This window comes from Lacerta agilis, chromosome 2 (genome assembly GCF_009819535.1).
Source record: "Lacerta agilis isolate rLacAgi1 chromosome 2, rLacAgi1.pri, whole genome shotgun sequence".
In the NCBI taxonomy this organism is placed as follows: Eukaryota; Metazoa; Chordata; class Lepidosauria; order Squamata; family Lacertidae; genus Lacerta; species Lacerta agilis.
In genome coordinates, this window is record NC_046313.1 from 17,347,795 (window position 1) to 17,374,335 (window position 26,541).

At 43.0% G+C, this 26,541-nt stretch overlaps 1 protein-coding gene across 1 annotated transcript; it reads left to right on the plus strand.

Moving 5' to 3' along the window:
- The first annotated feature begins 5,638 nt into the window (after nucleotides 1-5,638).
- On the plus strand, nucleotides 5,639-24,704 carry DGKE (diacylglycerol kinase epsilon). The gene is made up of 11 exons (XM_033138737.1): nucleotides 5,639-6,793; nucleotides 13,102-13,261; nucleotides 13,958-14,077; nucleotides 15,717-15,860; nucleotides 17,630-17,787; nucleotides 20,157-20,208; nucleotides 20,928-21,041; nucleotides 21,203-21,274; nucleotides 22,452-22,579; nucleotides 22,824-22,935; nucleotides 24,254-24,704. Exons 1-11 carry the CDS (start codon nucleotides 6,333-6,335, stop codon nucleotides 24,446-24,448), a joined length of 1,716 nt encoding a protein of 571 aa, XP_032994628.1. The 5' UTR covers nucleotides 5,639-6,332; the 3' UTR covers nucleotides 24,449-24,704.
- The last annotated feature ends 1,837 nt before the right edge of the window (nucleotides 24,705-26,541 follow it).

Here is a 26,541-nt window from a genome sequence, read left to right on the forward strand (position 1 = left end):
AGGCAGCTACGTCAGTCACAGATGTTTGTTTATTCTTTGACTACTATGACTTAAGAGTATGAGTTTGAGGACATCTGGTCCTGGGTTTTGAATATGGCTATTGTGAGCTTTTGACATTCTGGGGTGGGGTGGGGGCTAATCTATTCCTTGGGGAAAGAAACAGACAGGCCTTCTTTGCAGCATTTCAACGCTTTTTAAAAACAAAACAAGACATGGAGAGGAGCATCAAAAAGGCAGAAGTAAACAAGGAGGAGGGTGTCCAAAAGGTGCTATGCGCCAAGCTGTATTGCCTGAAGTGTTTGTGTGTGTTTATATAGAAGGAAGCTAGCGCGGACAAACACAATGTCTACACCAGAATCATTATGATCAATTGTTTCCAAAGAAGATGGGCCCAGTCTTATTCAACATCTTCATCAATGACTTGGATGATGGGCTTGAGGGCATCCTGATCAAGTTTGCGGATGAAACCAAATTGGGAGGGGTGGCTAATACCCCAGAGGACAGGATCACACTTCAAAATGACCTTAACAGATTAGACAACTGGGCCAAAGCAAACAAGATGAATTTTAACAAGGAGAAATGTAAAGTACTAAACTTGGGCAAAAGAAACGAAAGGCACAAATACAGGATGGGTGACACCTGGCTTGAGAGAAGTACATGTAAAAAGGATCTAGGAGTCTTGGTAGACCATAAACTTGACATGAGTTAACAGTGTGATGCAGCAGCTAAAAAAGCCAATGCAATTCTGGGCTACATCAATAGCAGTATAGCGTCTAGATCAAGGGAAGTAATAGTACCACTATATTCTGCTCTGGTCAGACCTCACCTGGAATACTGTGTCCAGTTCTGGGCACCACAGTTCAAGAAGGATACTGACAAGCTGGAACGTGTCCAGAAGAGGGCAACCAAAATGGTCAAAGGCCTGGAAACAATGCCTTATGAGGAACGGTTTAGGGAGCTGAGTATGTTTAGCCTGGAGAAGAGAAGGTTAAGGGGTGATATGATAGCCATGTTCAAATATATACTGTAAAAGGATGTCATATAGAGGAGGGTGAAAGGTTGTTTTCTGCTGCTCCAGAGAAGCGGACACAGAGCAGTGGATTTAAACTACAAGAAAGAAGATTCCACCTAAACATTAGGAAGAATTTCCTGACAGTGAGAGCTGTTCGGCAGTGGAATTTGCTGCCAAGGAGTGTGGTGGAGTCTCCTTCTTTGGAGGTCTTTAAGCGGAGGCTTGACAGCCATCTGTCAGGAATGCTTTGATGGTGTTTTCTGCTTGGCAGGGGGTTGGACTGGATGGCCCTTGTGGTCTCTTCCAACTCTATGATTCTATGATTCTAAGATGAGTTAGACCATGGGTAGGCAACTCGCCTTCTAAATCTGGCCTGTGGACGGTCTGGGAATCAGCGTGTTTTTACATGAATAGAATGTGTCTGTTTATTTAAAATGCATCTCTGGGTTATTTGTGGTGCCTGCCTGGTGTTTTTACATGAGTAGAATGTGTGCTTTTATTTAAAATGCATCTCTGGGTTATTTGTGGGGCATAGGAATTTGTTCATCCCCCGCCAAAAAAATATAGTCTACCCCCCCCCAAAGTCTGAGGGACAGTGGACCGGCCCCCTGCTGAAAACGTTTGCTGACCCCTGAGTTAGATTCTGAAACAGACCAGACAGCCCCTAAGTTGTGGAACTCCCTCCCCACGAAGATGCATCTATCTGGTACCTTCACTTTGCACCTGAGACCTGTGTTTTCAGGACTCATCTTGTTCCCATGGCTGTAATTGGTTTTAACTGTTTTTACTACTGAATTTTAAACTTTTGTAACCTGTCATAGGACCTGTTGGTGAAGGGGTGGTTATAAAATCAACAACCAGGGCTCGCTACTGGAAATTCCTACACCATGCCGAGTTCTCCTTTCTCCCCGTTATATTCAGTTCACTTTCCTCACCCAACAGGCATTGGGGGAGGGGAGGGTGTGTATGGAAAACAAACATTGCGCCGATTAGCAATGGACCATATTGAAATAAAAATTCATTTTTTGCCATCATCTTCTGAAGTTGATGCAGGAAGATGGCTGTGATGGTTTTAGATCCAGAGCCCATATCATCCAGGAAACCTTATTGTGGGCCTTGAAGGCCTGACAGAGGGGAGACAGGGTGGGGAAACTGCATTCTATCGACTCCCTTCTGGTGGCGTTTCAAAACAACACCATCCTACTGAACTTACCAAGATCCACTTTTGTTCCATGTGCAGTCTAGGGCTGTCAGCTTCTGAACTTGGAATCCGTAGCTGCAACAGCAATTTGATCTGAAGAAATGAGCCAGCAATCACATTTGGCTCCATGCCATTTAAAGTATTACCCGTTCACTTCTGCGTTATCAAACCTCTGTTAAAGGCGCAGGAATAAGCTGGGCTTGTGATTCTATTTACTGTACTTAGCCAGTTGGAAACATAACTTATACCATGCATTTGGGCAAATGGGTTTAGGCACCAGCCTTTGAATGAGGCTTCTCAAGCTCAGCACACAAACAGCACATCTCAGAAAAGTATTCCATTTCTTCCTCATCTTCTTTCAATTTAGCTCTAGCGGGATTGCAATCTGCCAATCCACTTTCTCTGTAATAAATCCCTCTGCGTTCTATCTGAGGTTAGTTCCACTCTGTAAACCCACTTAAATTAACATGCATGACTAATTGAAATCCATTAATTTCAGTGCGACTACCTTGGGTAGGTCTTAGTTGGGTACAACTCTTTAAGACTTTAATCCTGCAACAAATGGATTGTGGTTGTGATATAATTAGCGAGGGGAAACCCCCTCCTGATAGCACTGTTGATATTGGTCTTTTAGCTTCACTTTATGTTTGAATTACAAGGTGGGGAGCACCAGACCCTCCAAGTGTCTCTATTTTCCAGGGACAGTCCCAAATTACAGAAGCCATCCCGGTTTCTGATTTGAACCTGGAATGTCCCACTTTGCTTTAGGATGATGACCCTATTTTCATCGGAAAAATGGAGTTATGTGTGACCCCTGAGCCAAGGAGATAAGTAACTATACAACCTTTAGAAGACATCTGAAGGCAGCCCTGTATAGGGGAGGTTTTTTTAACGCTTAATGTTTTATTATCTTTTTATATATGTTGGAAGCCACCCAAAGTGGCTGGGGCAACCCAATCAGATTGGTGGGGTATAAATAATACAACAACAACAACAACAACAACAGACGAGGAAACCCTACTTTCATTGGAGAAATGTTGAATGGTATGTATTATTTCATTTTCTTCCCCATTCTTTACCAAGACCCCAGGGTGGATTACAGCAATTTTAAAACACTGTATAAAGCAGTTTTAAGCAAATTATAGTCAAGAAAATAAGTTGAATCCTATATATGTGTCCATTGCCAAAGATCAGGGTGAAAAGGCACAACGTCCTCAGCGTACAAGGAAAATGCATGATGGTGCCAGAGGTCTACCTAATTGGGAAAGTCAGATGGACGGGATATAAATAATAGACCATCAACATTATTATGGAATAGGGCGCCCCCATTTTCATCGGAGAAAGGTTGGAGGGAATGTACTATTATTTCATTCCCCCCCATTCTATACCAAGACCCCAGGGTGGGTTACAACAATTTTAAAATACCTTATATAAAACAGTTTAAAGCAAATTATAGCCGGGGGAATAAGTGGAGTCCTATATATACAGTGGTACCTCGGGTTACAGACACTTCAGGCTACAGACTCAGCTAACCCGGAAGTAGTACCTCGGGTTAAGAACTTTGCCCCCAGGATGAGAACAGAAACCATGTGGCAGCGGTGCAACGGCAGCAGGAGGCCTCATTAGCTAAAGTGGTACCTCAGGTTAAGAACGGACCTGCGGAACGAATTAAGTTCGTAACCAGAGGTACCACTGTATGTCCATTGCCAAAGATCAGGGTGGAAAGGCACGACATCTTCAGCGTACAAGGAAAATGCATGATGGTACCAGGGGTCTATCTATTAGGAAAGTCAGATAGGCAGGATATAATCAATAAGCATTATGACTATCATTATTATGACTGTTATTATTATTAATATGGAACAGGGCGTCCCTATTTTCATCGGAGACATGTTGGAGGGTATAGTTGTTTGTTCAGTCGTTCAGTTGTGTCCGACTCTTCGTGACCCCATGGACCAGAGCACACCAGGCACCCCTATCCTCCACTGCCTCCCGCAGTTTGGCCAAACTCATGCCAGTCGCTTCGAGAACACTGTCCAACCATCTCATCCTCTGTCGTCCCCTTCTCCTTGTGCCCTCCATCTTCCCCAACATCAGGGTCTTTTCCAGGGGGTCTTCTCTTCTCATGAGGTGGCCAAAGTACTGGAGCCTCAACTTCAGGATCTGCCCTTCCAGTGAGCACTCAGAGCTGATTTCTTTACGGATGGATAAGTTGGATCTTTTTGCAGGTTGGAGGAGCACCCGTATCTTTTGTGAAAGGCTGCTGTTTTCAAAAAGCAAATTATAGTCAAGAGAATTAGTATAGTCAAAAGCACAGGCAGGAGGGGAGTGACGCAGAGCGAGGCGGCAGATGATCAGCTCCCTCTCTTCGCCTGTCCCTTTCATCAGCATCCCTTGTTCGGCGTCTTCCCCCTCGTCACGTGGGTCGGCGGCCGGGCGGCCGTTGCCTAGCAACCCCCCCATCAGCAGCTTCCCGCCCGCCGTTCCTCCTCCTCCTCCTCCTCCTCCTGACCCCGCCCTCTCCCGCTCAGAGAGCTCTTCCGCTTCCGGCGTTCATCCCTTGCCTGGCTGCCTCTGCTGAGAGTCCCGTCGAGCTGTCGGTGAGGGACCGGGGGGGGGCGGTTCCGGGTGTGTGTGGCTGAGGGGACTTTGGGTGGGAACCAGGAGCAGAAGCAGGAGCAGCATCAGAATTGCTAGAGCTGCTCGCTGCTGCTTGTGGTGGAAATGCCTTGGGGCGGTGAATTTGTAGGAGGGGCAGGTGGCCGCCCCAGGTTTATGAAGGGATTTCGCGGCCCCACAGTGTGTTGAGCTGGGGGGGGGGGTGTTTCGTTACGAAAAGGAAAAGCCAAGCGATAGGCCCGATTTGCTGGGGAACGAGGGCTGAGTGAGGTGCGCTTTTCTACGTGAAGGTTGGCAGGTTGGTATCTGAAGAAGTGTGCATGCATGCATACAGAAGCTTAAACCAGAACAAACTTAGCTGGTTTATAAGGTGCTGCTGGACAATTTTTTTATTTTTTTATTTTATTTTTATTTCGACTGCCTCACGGCTACCTACCTGAATCTAGGTTGTGTAACTTTTCATTTCCTTTTATTATATATGTCAGAAGCCGCCCAGAGTGGCTGGGGCAACCCAGTGAGATGGGTGGGGGGGTACAAGTAATAAAATTATTATCATCGTTATTAAGGGTGGAAGGAGGTCCCGCAATTGAGCGAGCAGCCACTGTTTTCGTGGAATCGTAGAATTGTAGAGTTGAGCCCAAGGGTCGTCTACTAGTAGGCTACAACCCTCTGCAGTGCAGGAATATGAAGCATCTACTGCCCGCCCCCTCAACCCTCAGGCTAACTCGGGTTTTGTTTTGTTTCAGATGACTTAATCCGGAGCTGCTGTGCCCTTCTGCTGTCCTGCCCTCGTGGACTAGAGTTGGCCCAAGAGGCGCAAGCCTGGCATTAAAAGGGGGGGGGAGAACCACCTGTGTTGCACCCTGGGTGTGGGTGGGTGTTAAGGGGTAAATTGATTGTTCTTGTGCTTGTATGTGTGTAGAGAAAGAAGCAAGGTAGTGATAATGATAACAAGGAGAGAAACTAGGTGCTGTTGTGTATAGCATGGAAGGTGAAAGTGCTTGACTCTGTTTTTGGAGTTGGCATTTGCTTCTGTGCATCGGCTTAGTGTTGGGTTTCTGCTATAACAAAGGACAGGTGAGCTATAGCAAGAAAGCAGTCACTGTTGTCATGATGGTGTGATGGTGTAAGGGTACTTTGATATGAGAAAAACAAGTTGTGGTGAACTATTTAATGACACAAGAAATATATGTAGTATTGGAATTATGAAAAACTAAGTCTTCTACTTTGTCAGGTATTTTAGGACAAGTGGATATTTGATTTCAAGACACAGATGTTTAAGCCTTTTTTTAGGGGTGCCACAAATAAAAGGAAAAAGTGAGACTTTGTGCGGTAAGGCCTAATGAGGAAGGAACAGGCAATGTGGTTAATGATGGCAGATTAGGGAAAACTGCTGAAATGAACCTAAGCAAATCTATGTTGGGACCTACATGATCAAATCGTGCTCCCTTGTATCTGGTTTAATTTGACACCTAGAGATTGATACTAAATCAATTAAGGATGGAAGGGGTTGAAAGGAACAGCTCCATATTCTCTCCAAGACTGTTTCAAGAATGGAGTCTAGCCTTCTGGACTCTGTGTTCAGTGATGGTTCCAGTACTGATCACCTTGTGGTGCAGCTTTCGGCGATCTCGGAGGCAGGAACTGATGCAGGACATTTTGCGTAAGAGCAAGCACAATTGGCAGGACACAGATCTCTTCAGCCAGCCCACCTATTGCTGCATCTGCTCTCTGCACATCCTTCAGGGAGCTTTCTGCAACTGCTGTGGGCTGTGTGTCGATGAAGAGTGCCTGAAGAAGGCCGACCGGCGTTTCCTCTGCAAGGAAATAATAATGAGGGGTGAAAGTGGCTTCAGGACCTCTATGGTACACCATTGGATCCGTGGCAACGTCCCTCTGTGCAGCTACTGTGTCGTGTGCAAACAGCAATGTGGTACCCAGCCCAAGCTGTGTGATTACAGGTAATGCTGGGAGCACAGTTTTATTTATTTATTATTACATTTGTAGCCCAGGTACTCATAAAGTGGCGTACGCTCTTCTCCCCCTTCTGAATTTAAGCTTGCAACAACCCTGTGAGGTAGGTTAGGATGAGAGATGGTGATGGGCCAAAGGTGGGTTTCATGATTGAGTGGGGATTTTAACCCTGGTCTCCCAATCCTATTCAAACACATAACTACTACACCACAAATGGGTCACAGTTACGAGACACAGTGGTGGCAGAATGCTTCCTTGTGGAGGTGAGTCATCAGAAATGTGCTCTGCATTTTCTCATCGTGTTCACAGGCTACCTCTAGCTTTCTACGAACAAGATGATGAGTACTCTTTATCTATGATCTCTGTACCCTGCTGAATGAAGCTATGATTTACAGTTTTTCCAAAAACTACAAAGAAAGTAGGCTAAGTAGTGAGGTGTTCTTAGTGAATGCTTTTCAACTTTAGAGCTTCTGTCTCCTGGAGAGCAGTACAACCTGTTCTTACTGGCTTAGGCATTTAATTTAATACTAAAAGTACACAAGACTCCATTTTAGTAGGTTAAAAAGATTGAAATATATATATTAAAAGGAAGGGAAGGTGTTCATTCTCTTTATTCCACAAGCTGACCTAATGAAAGCTTGAAAGGCCCCATACACTCCTGGTTGCTTTGTGATGAGCAAATACTTTCTTCCCAGGAGTTGTTTTGCTCATTTTAGGTTGCCAAATGATTCATATAGGTTGGCTAGTAAATATTTTTATGGTCTTTTAGCTTAGTCAGCCAAGCCAGCCTAGTGGGATAAGGATGACGGATAAATCAAACCAGAATAATTACTTTGTAGAATTCTAGAGTCATCTATGTGTTGTATGTTAAGTACAGCAAGTGTGTTTACAAAGCATCATCTTATCTCTTAGTTTGGATGGTGCAGCCACTTGTCTGGGATTATGGGAGTTGTGGTCCATCACCATCTGGAGGATCTTTGCTATAGGGAATGTGACAGGCACATTACAGCTTTTTCCTCTGGTTTTTCTTGACAACCCTCCCCTTGGAAGCCAAAAATGGGTGGGAAAGCCTCTCTTGTCTTTTCACAGTTAGTGATGAGTTGAGTGAGGACCGTTGTGCCCAAGGGCAATGTAACTGAAAGTGCGATTCTTCTGATGCAACTGAAATGCATTTTTGGATTAGATTGCTGCGTGAAAAATTAACCAAGGGCAGAAATGCTGGGATGTAAACCACCCCAGTTAGTGTGGAAGCCCAGTCCCTAATCCCAATTGCAAGGGAACAAGCTGGTGATAAGTATTATTCATCTGTGGTGAGCAAATGGTTCTCTGCACATGCTCAAAGGCTCTGTTTCATTTATTCAGTGATGTTGCATAACTGAGCCTTGGCCTTGGAAATAGGCCTCTAGGCAAAAATGTAGCTGAAATTTTAAAGCATTAAGAGCTTTGTACCGAGTCATGCATCAATTGGACATTAATACATTCAAGTTCTTGTGCAATAATTTGGCATCTGTGTGCTAAAATCAGAGTGAAGGTTTATGAGTGGAACATTAGGTTCTTAGCCACTGTGTCTTGCTGTTCTAGTTTAGAATTGGATTAACACATAGAGTCCTAAATATAGTGTCCAGGGCTTTTTCAGTCTGCTCTCTGGAGAGTAAGAGTGAGAATCCCACCTCTTGTCCAGTTATCATACATAGGCCATATTATGCACCACTCGCAAAGTTATTTCCTAGGGTTTTGATCTTGCTTGAGTAGTGCACTTTCAGGGTCTGGAATATATAGAACCTAGGGCAGTGTTTTGCAAACTTTCTGAACACATCTCCTCTTTCTGAAGTTTAGCTTTTCTTCCCACCTACCCTAACCCAGCATGAACATCTCTGTAGCAGTTGAGTGGGTCAGAATCCTTGCACACAGACAAACGTGTGTGCATTTTCCTGCTCTGCATGAAGTTTTCTTAACTGTGGCAAAGAGATGTTTGAAAGATTATTATAGTAAATTCTTCTCATTTCTTAATTCCACATCCCCCCCCCCCAATTTATTGCCTTCCTCCAGTCAGTAAGACTTGATTTAAATCATTATTTTTACAAAAAAGACTCATTCTTGCTGGTATAATCTTAATATTTACAACCAGATGAAGATTTCATTTTTGTAATAATAAGTTTTCAGAGTAGCTTTTACAGTTATATCAAAAATTACTGATTTGGTTATACTATTAGAAATACATGGACAGATAATTATGAAATTATTGTGAGGTTTAATAAGTTAACTGTTTATTTGGACAGCTTTTCTGCTGTACTTATTGGAAGGAGAAAAATAATCATTTGTAACAATTTAAACAATTTATTTAACTAAAAGAATAACATTACAGCATATGTATCCATGTTTGTTTACTGATGTGGTTAAACGATTAAAAAAAACAAACCAGACTGAGTTTTACTACACATGAAAAACTTAAAACATATCCTTATTTCCTGATGAATAGCCTTTGGACTATAATGTAACTTAAATCGAAAACTATCTTTAGAAATATTTTTCCTCCAAAAGCATTTTATTTTAAAAAATCCAATTTAAAATTTTATAAATCCAAATATTATTAATTTTTTTAATCATTGATTTTTATTCATCTTGCTCCAGTCTCACTCACTCACTCACACCCCCCCCCCCCCGGAATCAAGCCCAGGTCTTGATTGCATAACAGAATATCTCTGGTCTCAGTGCATATGTTTTAATCTCTGTCTTCTGGTGCAGTTGAGTTCAGCAATCAGGAAGCGGAGAGAAATGAACTGCTAAACTAATGCACTGTGGTTTTCCTGGCCAGGGAAGTGTAAGTGCCAGAGAGAGGTGGGATGAGAGAGGCAGGTAGTTTGCCATCTGGCAGGGGCTAATTCTTCCAGGCAAATGACATGGCTGAAACAATAGTACGTTAAAATGCAATGCATTTAATGGCCCTTTTTATTTGTGCATCGCAGTGCCTTGGACATAATGCAGTTGGGTTCTTCATTCGCTTTTTCCTTTCTATTTGTTCAGAAAGTATTTTTGGTCACCGTTCCAACTAAGGGCTCTCACGGTGACAACTTCCCTGTGATGGTGAGGGCTATAAAATTCTTTTCTTTTGAATGGAAGCATACATCTCTTTCTAAATTCTGGCAGCAGGTGGTAAGGTCCATAAAGGTGCCCTGTTCACCTGGTGGGTCTTATATCGCTGATCTGGCACTTAGAGGGAGCAACGTAGTTGATTCTAGGAATTGTTTCTTTTGGATTTTTGAGTGCTTTTTTCACCTTGTGGTTTTTTAAGTTACCGGGCCAAACTGCCTCTCAAGCTTTTAGCCAAGCTTGAGTTAAATGTCCTCTTAATAGCTTAGTCTGTTTAGTGTGCATTAAGGACCTCATTCACTCCTATCCTCAATGAATCCCTACTATGTAGTATTTTACAATGTTTAATATTAATAAGTTTGTACCAGAGTACGTTGTGTACCTTTTCCAGCAAGAACATCCAATACATCAATATGCTTTTCCCCCTTCGCAAGGGAAGATATTTATGGCTAGTCTCTTGCATCCTATTTGTAGATGTGCCTTTATGAACATAGCAACAGCCAGCATTGCTTCCTGGTTATAGTGGATATCTGCATCGAAATTATTACTATTTGTTAGCCCTGGCAGTTCTTTAGGAGATTATAGCCATCCATCTTTATACAAAACGTGGTTTGGCAGCACCACTGTCAGACCCAGGATCGTGTGCATTTTCCAGGTGGGTCAGGGAGTGAAAGACTTTGGTCAAGTGGAAGTTGTGATCACACCTGTTGTGATGTAGGGTGTTATGTAACTAAGCTTTACTCCGAGTAGACCTATTCAAATTAATGACCGTGGCTAAGTTGGGACCATTAATTTCAGAGGGTGGAATTCCAGCATTGCACTATTACAGTTTTTCCATCAGTGCAAGCCTTTCCACCCCAGTGCACTGTTCTGGGGGTTTTCCTGAAACCCCCTGTTCCCCAAGCTGATTTGGGGGAAGGGAACAGTGTTAGAAACTGAGATATGAAAGCTAGGAGCTAAATGGCACCTTAAACCTAGGTTTTGGGCGCAAAAATGGAATGTCCAGGTGCGCTTTTTTAATAACAGGAATACAAAGCTGAAAATGAATGAACTGCCGCTAAAATATTATGTTCTACATGGTCTAGTACAGGGGTCAGCAAACTTTTTCAGCAGGGGGTCGGTCCACTGTCTCTCAGACCTTGTGGGGGGCCGGACTATATTTTAAAGGGGAAAAAAGAACAAATTCCTATGCCCCACAAATAACCCAGAGACGCATTTTGAATAAAAGGACACATTCTACTCATGTAAAAACACACTGATTCCCGGACCGTCCACGGGCCAGATTTAGAAGGCGATTGGGCAGATCCAGCCCCCGGGCTTGTCTACCCCCCTCATATTCTTAAGAGGGCCTCTTCTCCAGCCTTCAGAGAGTAGCTGGAAGTGAGCAGACAGAAAAAGATCCTCCTTTCCTTCCACTCTGCAGTTTTAATCCGAAATCTTAGGCGGAGTACTGCGCCCAGAGCTCAGAAACGGCTGGCGCTAATGAAAATCCCTGTCGCAAAATGCACCTAGAACAATGGGAGTTTCGAGAACGGGCAGGGAATCGTGGGGGAAACCTCTCTGCACTCATGAGAGTCCTATTACCGCCTCTTGCTAGCACAGCTGTTTAGTTGAATCTGGCCCAGTAGGTTTACTCTGAGTAAAACTTAGTGGGATACCACTCACCATGGAGATCTTTTTACGGTAGCTATACACATTTTGTTATTCCAGTTCAAAGGCACAGAGTCGGTATGTAGATTAAAAAAAAAAAATAGCTTGACTATTGCTAGAGATTACTATATAAGCCTTTCTATCTTTCTATCTGCTTGTTGGTTTTTTGATGTTCGTTTTTATAGTGTGGTTACATAGTAATAAAAATGTTTTTTTTAATAAAAAAAAATCCAGTAAAAATTGAATAAAATTGAATCATGCACTGAACTTTCCTTACTTTCCCCTGAACCCTGAGACAAACTCAAAAACATAGATCTTGCAGTGCTTCCATCAAGTGCTCAGGATTTGACTTGGGCTTGTCTTTAGCAAGAGAGAATTTTGTAACTGGTGGGAAATGCTGTGAGTGCTTTTATATATGTCCTTGCTGAGTGAATCTGGCATGCATCCTTAAGGTGGGGGGGGGGCCTCAGAGAGAATAATGCGGAGGTGGGGGAAACAAGTCTCTGGTATATTGGGGCTTTTGCCCTTTAACACTTGGTAGACTTGTTTGTTTACTGCATTTATATACCGGGGTTTTTTTTACTCGTAGGTGGCTTTTGGTTTAAAATAGAAAATAGGGGCTGCAAAAAAATAATAAAACAGGCAAATTGTCTGAGTGTTGTAGCAAATGCTATGCAAGCGGAGCTCCACTCACATGATAGGGAATCCCCTACCTCTCCCCATAGGTGCCCAAAATCTGCTCTGGACAGTTCTCCAACCCTCTGGAGCAGATTTTGAGGGAGGGGATTGCTGGTGAGAGGAGCAGGGAGTTCTGTTGCTCAGTTGGAAGTCGGCAAGTGCTAGTGGAACAGCAGCATTGGATAAAACCCAGAACATTAAAAAGTTGGTCATACAAACTCCCCGGTCTGGTCGTCTCATTTTCTGTTATAATCAACAACTTAAATTTAGAGACTGTGTAGACATATGGATTCCGACTGGTGTGTAATTGGAATTTATAAGTTTTGGGAATGCAGAGTTAAAAGTAAATTATCAAATCATCAATTCTAGCATACAGGGGGCCGACAAAATAGTATAATTTGGCATCTGAACAATTGTATTTATAATTTGGTATTGACTATGAGGCTTTTATTGGGTTATAGTAACTGAAAACTAATTACGTGTGTGTGTGTGTATTTGTTGTTCAGTCGTGTCCGACTCTTCGTGACCCCATGGACCACAGCACGCCAGGCATGCCTATCTTTCACTGCCTCCCGCAGTTTGGCCAATATATGAGACCATATATATGAGACCATATAGATATATAGAGGACATTTTTCTAAAAGAGTTGGGGAAGATGGGTACTTGTTTCATCCTTCAAAATCCACGTAACTACTCGTGAGTTGAGAGAAATAAGGAGGCAGCAGAGATTTTCTTATTTGATGATTGCACCGTGGGAACTGTGGCCCCACCCACTTTCCTTCTGGAGCCTATTAAAAATGTCTTTCTCAGCAGCTGCCTGGCAAAAACAAAAACGACAGATGCTTGAGTTCAGTCAACCCTATTATTTTCTTTTCAGGTGTGTGTGGTGTCAGCAAACCGTACACGATGAATGTATGCAGAGCGCTTTGAAGAACGGGACATGTGAGTTAGGAGAGTTCCGCAACTTAATTATTCCTCCATATTACTTATTCAACGTCAGTCAGATGCGAAAAGACAAAAGAGTGGACTATGGCAAGGTAAGAGCTGCATTAGAGATGGGGAACCTGTAGCCCTCCATAGGACGTTGGAGAACGTCGTGCAAGTGGGAATTAAAAAAGAAAAACCAGGAAACCTTGGTTTCCCCTTTTACATCCAAACCAGGGAGTGTTGTTTGTCCCTCTCTGTCTGCTGCTGACTCGCTGGTCATGGTTTGATAGAGGGCAACAAATTACAAACACTGGTTTGCACATAATATAAAGCCAAGGCTTCCAGGTTTGTTTCGTTTTGCTAATACAGTGGCACGGGCAGCGAAGCAGGAGCGGTTGGTATGCTGTTTATTCCAGATAAACCATGCTAACCCAATGCTCGTGGCTCCATTACATCTGAAGGATTAGGTAATAATCTCACGGAGTTCTTACATGCTGTAGGAGCAGTTGATCCTTTGAAAGGTGTCAGTGGCATAAAGTTTGCATTAAATTTGCATAAAATACAGACACACAAATTAGCTTATGTGGTTTAGCCCTTAAATATTGTTTGGAAGTGGGAAAAAGTAGTGTTTGGTCTAAACTGCAAAGCTGTTTATTTTGCTTTATTCTAAGGGGTTCAGTCTCTCTTTCATAGTTTCAGTTAGTTACCCAACAATGAAATAAGAAGGGAAAGAACCAAGTGCTGTTTATCTGCTTCATCGCACAGATCTGCATGTAAATACATATTTGTTTGTTTCTGTTCTGCAGCTGGCTGCCTCCTGTGGGAAAAACTGGACTCCCCTAATCATTCTGGCTAATACTCGGAGTGGAAACAATATGGGAGAAACATTGCTTGGGCAATTTAAGATGTTACTAAACCCAATTCAGGTAATTGTACTGACTGATTCATTGAAATCGTTTTGTTGTTGAATCAATCTTACTTCTTACTTTTAGTACATCAAATAACCACAGACAATTCTGCATAACCCTCAAACCTCACACAAACACATTTTCTGTTCCAAGCTGTTTTGTCTTAAGGTTTTTGCTGCAGAAACAGCAGGTGCCTTAAAACCATTCCTTGGGTTCTTAGGCTTCTGCTTCAAGACAAGGACAAGGTAAACAGGGTAGGGCTTGTGCGGGGGATGGACACTTTCTATCCAAAGATGGACAAAATTCACAAGATGTACATATTCACAGTGCATACACCATCTTCTGACCTGGGTCTTAATTAGGCTTGCCTTATTTCAAAAAGTAAAAACCAGGACACCCTTTTTTTTAGGAAGAGCCCAAAATTATTGAGCTTTTTTAATGCAAACAAAAAAACCACCCAGATTTTCCGGTTTACCTGCCAGATATCCAGGATAAACTGCTGCCTTCCAGAACTCTACCCTGCCCCCCGGGACGTCACTTCCACCTTTGAAATCCCGGTAATGTCTGGGAAATCCCAGGCATATGGCAGCCCTATCTTGATGTGTTAAATTGGTTCTGTGGACATAGGGTGGTCCTTGGTTATCATTTGTGGTCAGGGACAACACAACGACTCCCTCCCCTTAAATGTGTCATGCTGTTTTGTGACCTTCCATTGCCAGTTGTTTTGGAGTTCCTTCCTGTGCTTCCCTGCTGATCAGGCTGTGTGTGTCCACAGCAGGATTTAATCAAATGTGCTACACGGCAGCAAACATATCTCCTACAAAAAAAAAGAGGGCAGCACATTGTTGTGTTTACTCTTACAGATTGGACACTTGCACAGTTGTTTCATGCAAGCTTTTTGCACTATGGTTGCACTGCACTTGGAAAATGGGCTATGAAGAAAGGCCCTTCTCATTTCTCCGTTTTAAATTGGTCAGGAATGTAAAGTGTGTTTTTAGAGAGGAGGAGAAATGGGTGCTGGTTTTCTCCTTCTCTCTGCGTTGTGTATTTTCTTTCTTCGTTGTTTGTTTCAAAGCCGCACTAAAATAACCCACTTGCTTTTGGAAACACTTGCAGCTTTCTCCCTACGTTTTGGGCCTTGAACTCAAGTGGGCAATGGCACAGGATGCTATGACAGGAGCCTTTTGTTCCTTAAGTTTCCTGTTTAATTTTATTAGTTCTCTTCCTCCCAAATCTCAAGTGAGTTTTTTAAATCTAGGAGAGCCAGGCTCTTGAAACTCTCTGTGCAAACAGGCTGTATCGCAAATAGCCTCAAAGCATAACACACCTAATGTATTCAATAATAGCTTATCTTGCTTGTAAAGACAAGTCAGAAAATCATTGCTATATAGATGGAAATTCTCTTTAGGCACAATTAGATTGTAGTGTATCAGTGCAGCTTTCTTATCATAGTGACAATATTTGACCTGTGAAGTAAAATATTTCTGACTGCCATTTTAGGAATAAGCTCCTTTTTAAAAGGTACAAAAAAAATCTGTCTCTTATTTTGTACTGTATATGATTTCAAGTCTTCAAAGATATACCGCTCTGGTATTTTGTATGTTTGGTGGTTTATAAATCCTTGCCATTAAACAAATAAATTCTATTTAATTTCCAGATTTTTGAGCTAACCAAAACAACACCTGCAAAAGCACTGCAGCTCTGCACTTGGCTGCCTTGCAATTCTGTTAGAGTACTTGTCTGTGGTGGAGATGGCACTGTGGGCTGGGTCTTGGATGCGATTGATGACATGAAGATCAAGGTATGGTGTCCCAAAGTGACTTGGCAACCCACTGATTTCTTTGCACTCCATCTGTGCCAGGTTCACCCGACCCAGTACTGCAGGCCAAACAACCCATGTAGTCACTTTACTATATGCTCCCGGAGTAACTTTAATCTGCCTGCTTTTTTTCCTTTTTATCAGGAGTACCATTTAAAACTTTTATGGGGGGGGGGGGGAGAGGAGGAGAATGTTCTCAGCAAGGTGTGGCCTTGGATTTCTCCAAACCTTTAACAGCACTGTCAGGGTGCTGCCCTCACCTCAAGGCAAAGAGTTGCCAGGGCTTTTTCTGTATCGCGAGCCCCCGCCCCAACTGCTTAGCAATTCATCTTCCTCCAGTGAGGAAGACAGTGATCCCTCTAGTGGGGAGCAAGAGATGGGACTGGGAAGTAGGAGTCAGGGCTCTGACAGGGAAGGAGTGCCCTCGCACCAAGCAGAGGCTGGAGGAGAGACACCTCTTCCATCTCCCCACTTGTGCAGGGGGGGGACGCAGAGGGGGTAGGCGGGGGTTCCGCATCCCGCGACTTTTATGCTAGGCAAAGAACCGGAAGGGGTCATTCCCGGACTCTGCCGAAGGATGAGCTAGACGTACTTTTGTGGCTGCACTGTACATATCTGCACAATAAAGAAACCTAGTTTTAGAAACCTCGGCGTCAGGCTGGTTACTCATGAGCAATCACTGAAACCCCTTACAGGCACAAAGGCCATTTTTAAGAGCATAAAATTATAAATGAATTCATTAGAAATAAGTGAAAAGTGTTTATTCCGGAGACCATGTAGGAAGGCTACCTTTTCATATTTCTAAATAAGTCTGCCATAGGTCATTGGCAAAGGTGCCATAAGTAGTCAGCCCTCCTCTCTCTCCACCCATATGTTGTGCATGGGCACATTTAATTGTTCCACAACCCTTGCTCTGTGCTTCTAACACACAGCTTCCCAAAATGGCACCCTGTCATTTTTCCTGTTTCATTCTTCATTACTGCAAATTTTGCTACTGCTTAATTTTTTCCAGCAAAGAACTGCCTGCTTTTAGGTGCATTTGGTCGCTGGTGTAGTTTTAGTTCCGCTATTTATTTATTTTTAGGGCATCGTTTTTATTTTGTGACAATTACCCTTTTGGTGACTGGAAAGGATGTTTTGTTAGGCATTACTGTCGGGTGATCAGTTTCAATTTAACTGATCTCAAAGGTGGTTGCATTTTGAGTTGTATGGCTTTTTATCCTACAAACTACTTTTGAGACTGTTCTGGTATAAAGCAGTACATAAATGAAATAAATAATACTTCACTTGTTTTCCCCACCTCAAACACTATCATAGCTTTGGAAGCAGGTTGCAGACACCCCAAGGAACCCCGTTTTTCCATTTGAGAATCCCTGTTTATATAGGTTTCTTACAAGCAGCTGATTTCAGGCTCCCAGCATTCATTATTATTATTATTATTATTATTATTATTATTATTATTATTATTCCAGACTGGTCTCTCTCTATTTGTTGGTATCTAATATATATATATATATATATGTAAAGGTAGAGAAGAGGAAAGTTACATACCCTTTCCTTTGATTAGAATATAATTTTGTCATCTGCTTTCTTTAGCCTTCCAGCTGTAACATTTAATAGTAATTTTTGAACCAGATTTCCAGTTAATGGTGTTTTTAGGCAGCCTTTTATATTCTGGGATTAAATTTGAGGAGTTGCCAACCATGTAAAATCAAGAGCCTTAATGTTGAATCAATACTTCTGTTTGGCAGGGCCAAGAGCGCTACATCCCACAGGTTGCGATCTTACCCTTGGGAACGGGGAATGATCTGTCGAATACACTGGGCTGGGGGGCTGGGTACGCCGGAGAGGTCCCCGTGGAGCAGATTCTGCGCAACGTGATGGATGCTGATGGAATCAAGCTGGATAGGTGAGCTTCCAAGCAAGCCATCTCTAAGATTTTTGCTTGTTCCCCCCACCCTCTAACCTCTCTAAAATATCATGATAGGGGAACTGCTACGTGAGTTCTGACATCTGTCTTCAGTAGCATTGCTGCAGCTCTATTTCAATGCCTGCCTGAATCATATCTGGTTGTAATGTTTTAGTGATGTGAGTAGTTATGATTAATTTAATTTAACCAAAAAAGATTAAACCCAGGGGTGAGTGGGGAGGGCAGTCCAATTAAAAGGGGGGAAGGGTTAGAGGTCACATAGGAAGCAGCTGTACATGGAAGCAAAGCCCATGGTGATTAGAGATCAGGGAACCCTTCAGTAAGCTGCTTTGCAGAAACTGAATGTCTCATTTTTAATCCAAATGCAGGCAAGTACAAGCGTAGCATTTCCAGTTTATAAAACTGCAACAGGATTTTAATGGGGGCCCCATGGCATATGCTATCTGTATTTATTTTCTTTATATAAAATTTGTTCTCTTGTACACTCTTTCAAGGCTTTGGGATGTTAGGTAAGGTAAAGGGACCCCTGGCCATTAGGTCCAGTCGGATGCTAGGTGGTCTCCAAATGGAATCACAGAATGTAGAGTTGGAAAGGGACCCAAGGATAATCATTCAGTCCAGCCCACTGCAATGCAGGAGTCTTGCCCAATTTGGGGCTCAAAAGCCACTACCCTGAGATTAGAGTCTCATGCTCAACCGACTGAAACATCCAGGGGTCATTTTGTGTTTGGCAACATGCCCCTTCCATTCACAGGAAACGCCATCATGCCCATTTGCTCCGTGGTAAGCACCAGCATACAGTGGGCCTTCTTTACAAATAAATGTACACCTCAGCCTTCATACACACACACATATAGATTTATAACATAGCTAAATTAACTTGTACACACAACCAGGACCCTCAAGATGACCTATACTCAATAGAGTTTTTTAAAACACACAAAATGTAGTAAGGCGAAGCCATGTTTCTTTGTGGCTGTTACAGTCTAGAATAGGGTTGCCATATTTCAAGAAGTAAAAATCCAGACGCAACAAGCAGTTTGAGCTTTTTGGGGGAAATCGCCCAAGAAAGTTGCAGGACCATGGTTCAAGAGGTTTGCGCTAGTGATGGAAAATGGTCGTTCTCATGTAGATAGCTGAGCACAGTTAGTTCAGGGTGGGGGAGCTGCAAAATAATTATGTTTGTCCCTCATACTGCATATAAATGTGGGGTTTCCTTGCCCTTTGAGGGATTGATGCGGCAATGTTGTCCATTTCTATAAAGTCTTAAATAGAAATCTTTTATGAATAGGGGTTGTGCTCCAGGATACCTTGTTTCCGATGAAGAAAGGCTAGCCTAACCCCACTCATATGATGAATGATGAACACAGTTACAGCACTGTCCTACACATGTCTTGAAATCAGTAGGACTTGCTTCAAATTAATTTGGGTTAGGATTGCAGCCCTGTTCCTGAAGCCTTATCTTGAAGGACTTGCTCAGCAACTGTCATGATTCCTAAAAGCATAATGTTGCAAAGGGGTTGTTTTATTTATTTTTTCCTAATGTCAATTTCAACGTGTAGGGCAAGTAGAGCCAAGTTGCCATCTCTGCCACGTTGCACGTTCCTTTATTAGGTGTTTTGACATGCCGCCTGAGGATTGTTTTGTGGGATGTGAAACACATAGCAGTCAAGTACAACATTCCTAGAGTGGACATGCTAGGGGATGCTTTGTATCAGTCAGGAGAAAACTTCCCGTTTCCTCCTGAGCTGTGACAAACTTCCTCTGCATGTGACTAGAGCCGTGAGTGTGTGTGTGTGTGCGCGCGTGCGCGTGTGTCTGTGTCTGTGTGTATCTGTGTGTGTTTGTGTGTGTGTGGCCTAACCTGGGCAGAGCTCCTTCTTTTGCTCTCTTCTCCATTTTGCTTTTCCATGTGTTCGCAGAAGTGACTGCCTGTTCGCAGTCACTCAGGAACTAACTCCCTTATGGGATAGTTCCACATTTGTATATAGTGTTGTAAACAAAGTCTGCCTTCAGGGATCCAACTGTGAACTGAATGGTTGTGAGTAAACTACTTTTATATTGACTTTAATAAGACGGTCATGTCTGTTCTTTTTATGAGGGAGCAGAAGGGATCTTACCAGGAATCTTATATCGAGAGGCTCAGACGAGCCTAAAACAAGCAAACCGCTGTGCGTTTAAAGGGGAATGTTACTCCGCTAGGATATAGAACTTGCTAACGCAAGTTAGGAAGAATATCATTAAACAATATAGCCTCTCCTGCATCCCTGAACATTCCCACATGTTTGAGAATTTGGCTTGGAATGCAAACAAAATGTACAATCTGCGCATTTTTCCCTCCTCTGTAGGTGGAAGGTTCAGGTAACAAATAAAGGATACTACAACTTAAGGAAGCTTAAGGTACGATTTGGAAATGTGTGCATGTATTTAATCTCTAAACCTGGGGTGGACAAAAAATACTGCTTGGTCACCAGTGGACACCTTCTGGCACTGAAACATATTGGTCCTGTGGGTTGCTGGGATTTTTGGAAAGAATAGAGGACTAGTTAAATTTTGGATCCAGTAAGCTGCTGCTTAATTAATCATGGTTTCTCAGGACCTCTGGGTTCATCTTAGTTATACCCTCCAGGGGTGGCATGAAGGGAGACTTCTGTTCCATATACTACCACCCTCCAGTGAGTGGATCATGGGTTCGGACAACTGCCTAAATCACCTTGTACAGTGGTATCTTGGTTGGCAAACAGCTTGCCTCCCGAACAAATCAGCTCCCGAACGCTGCAAACCCGGAAGTGAGTGTTCCGGTTTGCGGACGTTTCTCGGAAGCCAAACGTCCGACACAGCTTCCGCGGCTTCCAATTGAGTGCAGGAAGCTCCTGCAGCCAATCAGAAGCCGCGCTTTGGTTTTCAAATAGTTCCGGGAGTCAAACGGATTAAGTTTGACAACCAAGTTGCCACTGTACAAATTTTTCTACGAACATAGAAAAGGTTAAGAAATGAAATAAATCTGTTAAAGCAACAGTTTTTTGAGTGGGATCTACTCAGGAAGATCCACAGATCAGGCTGTACAACACAAAAGGAGCAGGTGCTAAAACTGTTAACGCTGCTCCCTCTTCTTGCAGGTCTTCACAATGAACAACTACTTTTCTACAGGTCCAGATGCCCTCATGGCTCTAAACTTTCACGCACATCGTGAGAAGTCTCCCTCTCTCTTTTCCAGTAGGATTATTAACAAGGTACGTTGGGTGAAACCAAAGCTTGTTTTAATACTTAGCTTTTCAGAATCCTAACATTTAATTTTTGAAAAATCTCCAAAAGAAGTTGTGGTAGCAAAAGTAAAAGCTCCCCTGTGTGCAAGCTTTCTTTTTCACAACAGTCTTTCTTTCTTTCTTTCTAGGCTGTATATTTTTTCTATGGGACCAAAGATTGCTTAGTACAGGAGTGTAAGGATTTGAACAAAAAGATTGAGGTAAGATGGTTGTTTCCTCCACTTCATACTTAATTCATTTTGTAGTAGAGCTGGGCAGAGAAACCGTCTCAGACATAATAAATCCAAAATGCCCTTAGCAAAAATGTTTGACCCTCTGTGCAGATGGGAATCGGAGGTTTGTAGTGGGCCTCGGTCAGTAATGGGATTATTTGGCTTGGCCTCACTCCCTGTAGTCTTCTCACTTTTATTGAGCCAAAAAAAGGAGGTTGCCTTGAAACCCTCAGAACTCTTCTGTGTAAAATGGCAGCATGCCTCACTTAGAGTCCCTTCCTGACATACCCAAAAGTCTAGCTTTGAATTTGCTTTTGCCAGTGTCTTCTTTTCTTCTTCTTTGGCGGTCACTCATAGCTGAGTAAGATTGTCTTCCATAAACACGGTTTTAACAGTGAGTCCGTAAGTGACTGTGGAGGCCAATTCTGGATCCACACGTCCTTCCACAGTGGGGACATAGGTTTCCAGGCGGGAGTTGATCACGGTGAGGGTTTGCCAAGCATTCCTTCCTCTTAGCACATTTCTCCCTTTTGTCCTGAGTTCGAGCATCTTCAAAAGTCCATGACGCCTTTGGTAAAGGCTGTTCTCCAGTTGGAGCACTCGCAGGCCAGTGTTTCCCAGTTGTCGGTGTTTACACTACATTTTTTAAGATTTGCCTTGAGAGAGTCTTTGAACCTCTTTTGTTGACCACCAGCATTACGCTTTCAATTTTTAAGTTCGGAATAGAGTACTGTATATTCTGGCGGTATAAGACTACTTTCTAATCCAGAACAATCTTCTCAAAAGTCGGGGGTCGTCTCATACGCCGGGTGGAGAATCTGCGGTCGAGTATATCTCAAACTCTATATTTTAACTGGGAAAGTTGGGGGTCGTCTTATACGCCCAGTCGTCTTATACGCCGGAAAATACGGTAGTTGCTTTGGAAAACGATAATCAGTCATCTGCACAACATGACCAGTCCAACAAAGTTGATGTTGAAGAATCATTGCTTCGACACTGGTGATCTTTGCTTCTTCCAGTATGTTGCCATCAGTTTCCCCTGTCTTCCCAAGTGATGTGTAAAAATTTTCGGAGACACCGTTGATGGAATCTTCCGAGGACTTGGAGATGGCGTCTCTCTCTTGCCAATGTAACTTGCTAACAATTTGTTGTATCTATTTTAAAGCTAGAGTTGGATGGAGAGAGAATTGATTTGCCCAGCTTGGAAGGCATCATAGTTCTGAATATCGCCTACTGGGGAGGCGGCTGTAGACTGTGGGAAGGAATGGGGGATGAGCTTTATCCTCCGGCAAGGTAAGATTATATACTCTTTTGGACATGATCTGTGTATATTTGCTAAAAGGTTTGGGGCCCGTGGATCCAGGGATTTGCTCGCTGAGTGGGGGCTTGTAAAATTGTTTTGCAGCATCATGCATACTGGACTCCTGAAGCAGCAGAAACATTTGGAAGCAGTATGGCTGAAGAGTTATTTTATGACAAGTCATGTTTAAAATTGTGCTTGTAATGGTAAGAAGCTCCCCTTTTTTCTCTCTCTTAGGCATGATGATGGGCTGCTGGAAGTTGTTGGAGTCAATGGCTCTTTTCACTGCGCTCAGATTCAAGTGAAGCTTGCAAATCCCATTCGGCTGGGACAGGCCCACACTGTGAGGGTAGGTGATAATTTCGGGGTGTGCCTCCAGGGCTACTTTCCATGCTCTTGGTTCAGCCCTCTGGCACTGAGTCACTTCAGTCTGTTGTGTGGACAGGCTGACCAAAGCAGAGGAGGCCCTTCAGGAGGATGCTGTGTGATTGCATTGTATCTTTAAAATAAGTGCTAGGCATGTGCTTTTGACTGGTGATTTAGTTAACTCTTGGCTAACCAGCTTTTTTTTCTGCAGCAGGCAGTCAGCTTGCAGTGAGTTAGTGCAACTTAATTTTATTGGGGCATTGGTAGCGTTACACCCCAAATAGTGGCTTCAGAGCAACCCGTTCAGTTTCAAGTGACATTCTAGGAATTCACAAACCATACATATGGAAATGCTCTATCCATGATCTACAGCAGGGGTCAGCAAACTTTTTCAGCAGGGGGCTGGTCCACTGTCCCTCAGATCTTGTGGGGGGCCGAACTATATTTTGAAGAAGAAAAAATGAACGAATTCCTATGCCCCACAAGTAACCCAAAGATGCCTTTTAAATAAAAGCACACATTCTACTCATGTAAAAACACCAGGCAGGCCCCACAAATAACCCAGAGGTGCATTTTAAATAAAAGGACACATTCTACTCATGTAAAAACACACTGATTCCCAGACAGTTTGTGGGCCGGATTTAGAAGGTGATTGGGCCGGATCCCCAGGCCTTAGTTTGCCTACCCATGATCTACACAGTCTTGGGGGTTGGTTTGGAAAATGGGGTGGTTGCTTACTTGTTTATTAAATCTACTATTTTTAAACCCCTGTTTCATCTGGAGAAGTTGGGGCAGGCTGCAATTCAACTTAAAAACATAAAATACATGCTCGTGGATTTCTAGCCTGCCCTGTCTCAGGGAGCGGTGATCACTAATGGACTTTAACAAATGTGGGTTTTGCTGTTTTGAACAGAAGCTCAAGTAGCATGAAAGAAAGAATAGGGAAGGAAGGAAACAGGAATCCCCTTTCATTATCTGTATGTAGCCCTGCTGGTTTGAGCCAAGGAAGTCTCCTCCTTCCACCAGTCTAAACAGTCTTGAGTTGAACCGCTAATTGCCTCCTTCCTCCCCTCAAGCCCCCCTTTTTAAACTCCTCTTTTCCCATTAAATCCCAGTGAAGTTTATTTTTTGCCCCTAAACTTTCTCTTGCCATTTAATAAATGCCATGGGCTGATCTGCTACAGACATCAAGCATCCTGCACTAGTTCAGTTGCCTGGCCTGACATGGCTTTCAGGTTTTGCCGTCTCTGCAGTGGTTTGACTTTGCTTCTTTTTCCTTTTACGTACCTTCCCAATTCCAGTTAATCTTGAAGAATTCAAAGATGCCAATGCAGGTGGACGGAGAGCCCTGGGCACAAGGCCCTTGCACTGTCACCATTACGCACAAGACGCACGCGCTGATGCTCTATCACTCAGGGGAACAGACAGACGACGACGACGTGTCCAGCGTATCCGAACAAGAACTTGCCAAGGATCAGACAGATGAAGATACCTAGTTCTGGGCCAAGTTTTTGGCATGCTAAAAAATGGTAAACTCCAGCTTGGCTTTGGCTGAAAAGCTTAGCACTAGATATTCCGTCTCCAGTAAACCTCTTAACACCATGCCATCTCTGTACTTACAATTGGCACAGGAGTAACTAAGCCATGCTTTTAGTGAGATAGAGATAGAGATATATATAAAAGCTGAACCAGGCTTAAATTCAGCAAGCACTTTTACTCTGGTTTATAGCATCAAGCTGAAGCGGATGGGGGGGAAAACTTTCATGGTTAATTTACACTGACTGCTCTGCAGACTGAATGCCTTCTTCTGTAGGCTCTCTCTCAGAGTTTGTGTATAGTCCTATGGACTAGCTGCTGGTGTCTGTGATGTCTAATTGTGTAGATCTGAAGAGCATGAAGAAATGTTGTTTGGGGACATGTTGGCTCTGTGCTGATAGGACCCTGTCTGATCACTTGAGCACCCTGTGGACTCAAGTGCTCGATTTCCATCCCATTTTTTTCTCATGAATTCCCCCTTCCCTCCTCCTCTTTTGAGCCAACCCTGGTGCTAAGCCATGTCAGCACCAAGGTTTTCACTGCCCGTGGTTAGCTTTGAAAATTAAAGGGAATAGGGAATTTGCACTTGAGTGAAGTATGATGAACCACAGGATACTCTTGATGGGGCAAGTGCTATGTCTGCACCAAACCATGACTATCTTCATTTTCAATAATAGAATCACAACACCAGATGTTATTTGACTTGCACTTAGTGTCACTAGGCCTCATAGATAATTAAAAACCATTGCATATCACAGCACTTGATATTGTTACCTTCTTAGGTGCTGAACAGAGAGAGTTCCTGAACAGTGTGTTGCTCATCTAACCAGTCAAGGCCTGATAGATACATATGGTTCTGGTTTTCAAAGAAGGAGTATTTGACCAGTATGTAACCCTTCTTTCCTCACTGGCTGATCAGAGATTAAAATGATGTGTTAGATCCCTGAATTATGCTTATACAAGACAATAGCAACAAATATTCTAGATGAAATTGTCCAGTGCAACTGTGGTCTTGTTTTCAGGGTAACAGATTTGCAAAATTCAGTAACCGAAGGTTCGCCAACTGACTGACAGTCCCAGTACTTGTAATTTTAAATTTCAAAGAATTCCTAAACAGTCTGTGAACGATGCGCTGATTCTGTTCAGACCACTTTGAAAGAAGAACTCAAATGGGAACATATTATCCACTATCTCCGAATCCAGTCCCAAAATGCCTTCTGTTTGCAGAAGGGACTGCAATCCAGCAGGGACTCCTGATGGGGAAAAAAGGAAGAGGCAGGTTTCAGTTATTTCCCCCTTACTGTTCCGGAGTGTCCCCCAACCTTCCAAAGTAGTTTTTTAAGGGGGCTGTCAATTGAAACAGGAATTGGTGAAAAATCACTCTTGCCACTAGGAAGCACACTCCCAAGTCTGCTTAGGTTACAGATACGTTTTTGTTTTTTTCTTGCTGTTCACAAATCCCACTGAAACAAACAAAAGTAGTACAAGGATAGAAATTCCTCCTTGTTTCAGTGAGGCTTGTGGAGGGATACATTCCTGGCATGTTATGCCCTTGGTCTTAACACTGAATTATTCTTTTCCCCCTTAGGGAAGATTCCCAACTCCATGTGTATGTGTGGTAGTACTTTTAAGAGACTGTTTAGTAATGCACGTTATTCACTTGGGTAGTATAGTTACAAGTTTTAGAAACACTTGCTTGTATAGCTTAAATTAAGAGTGCCCCCCATGCTCATTTTGAGCGAAGGAAAACTACGTCTAGAAATCAGGCAAGTTTCAGTATTGGTGATATAGTTTAATAGTCATGGGCTGGAGCAGACTATGTAAATTGACAGACCAAATATTATCCATTGAAGTCAAAGTGGTTGTGCATTTGTTTTTGTGTTAAACCTTTTTTCACTGGACTGATTTTGACAGTCAACTAGTTGTATTCTTAAGCTTTTTGTAGTGTTAGCAGTGTGCTTGAAGGTCCATTTGTATCCATGTATGTCTTCTGTTGCACAGGACAGTTACCAAATATGCATTGAACGAGTAAGCTGTGTTATTGAGAGAAATA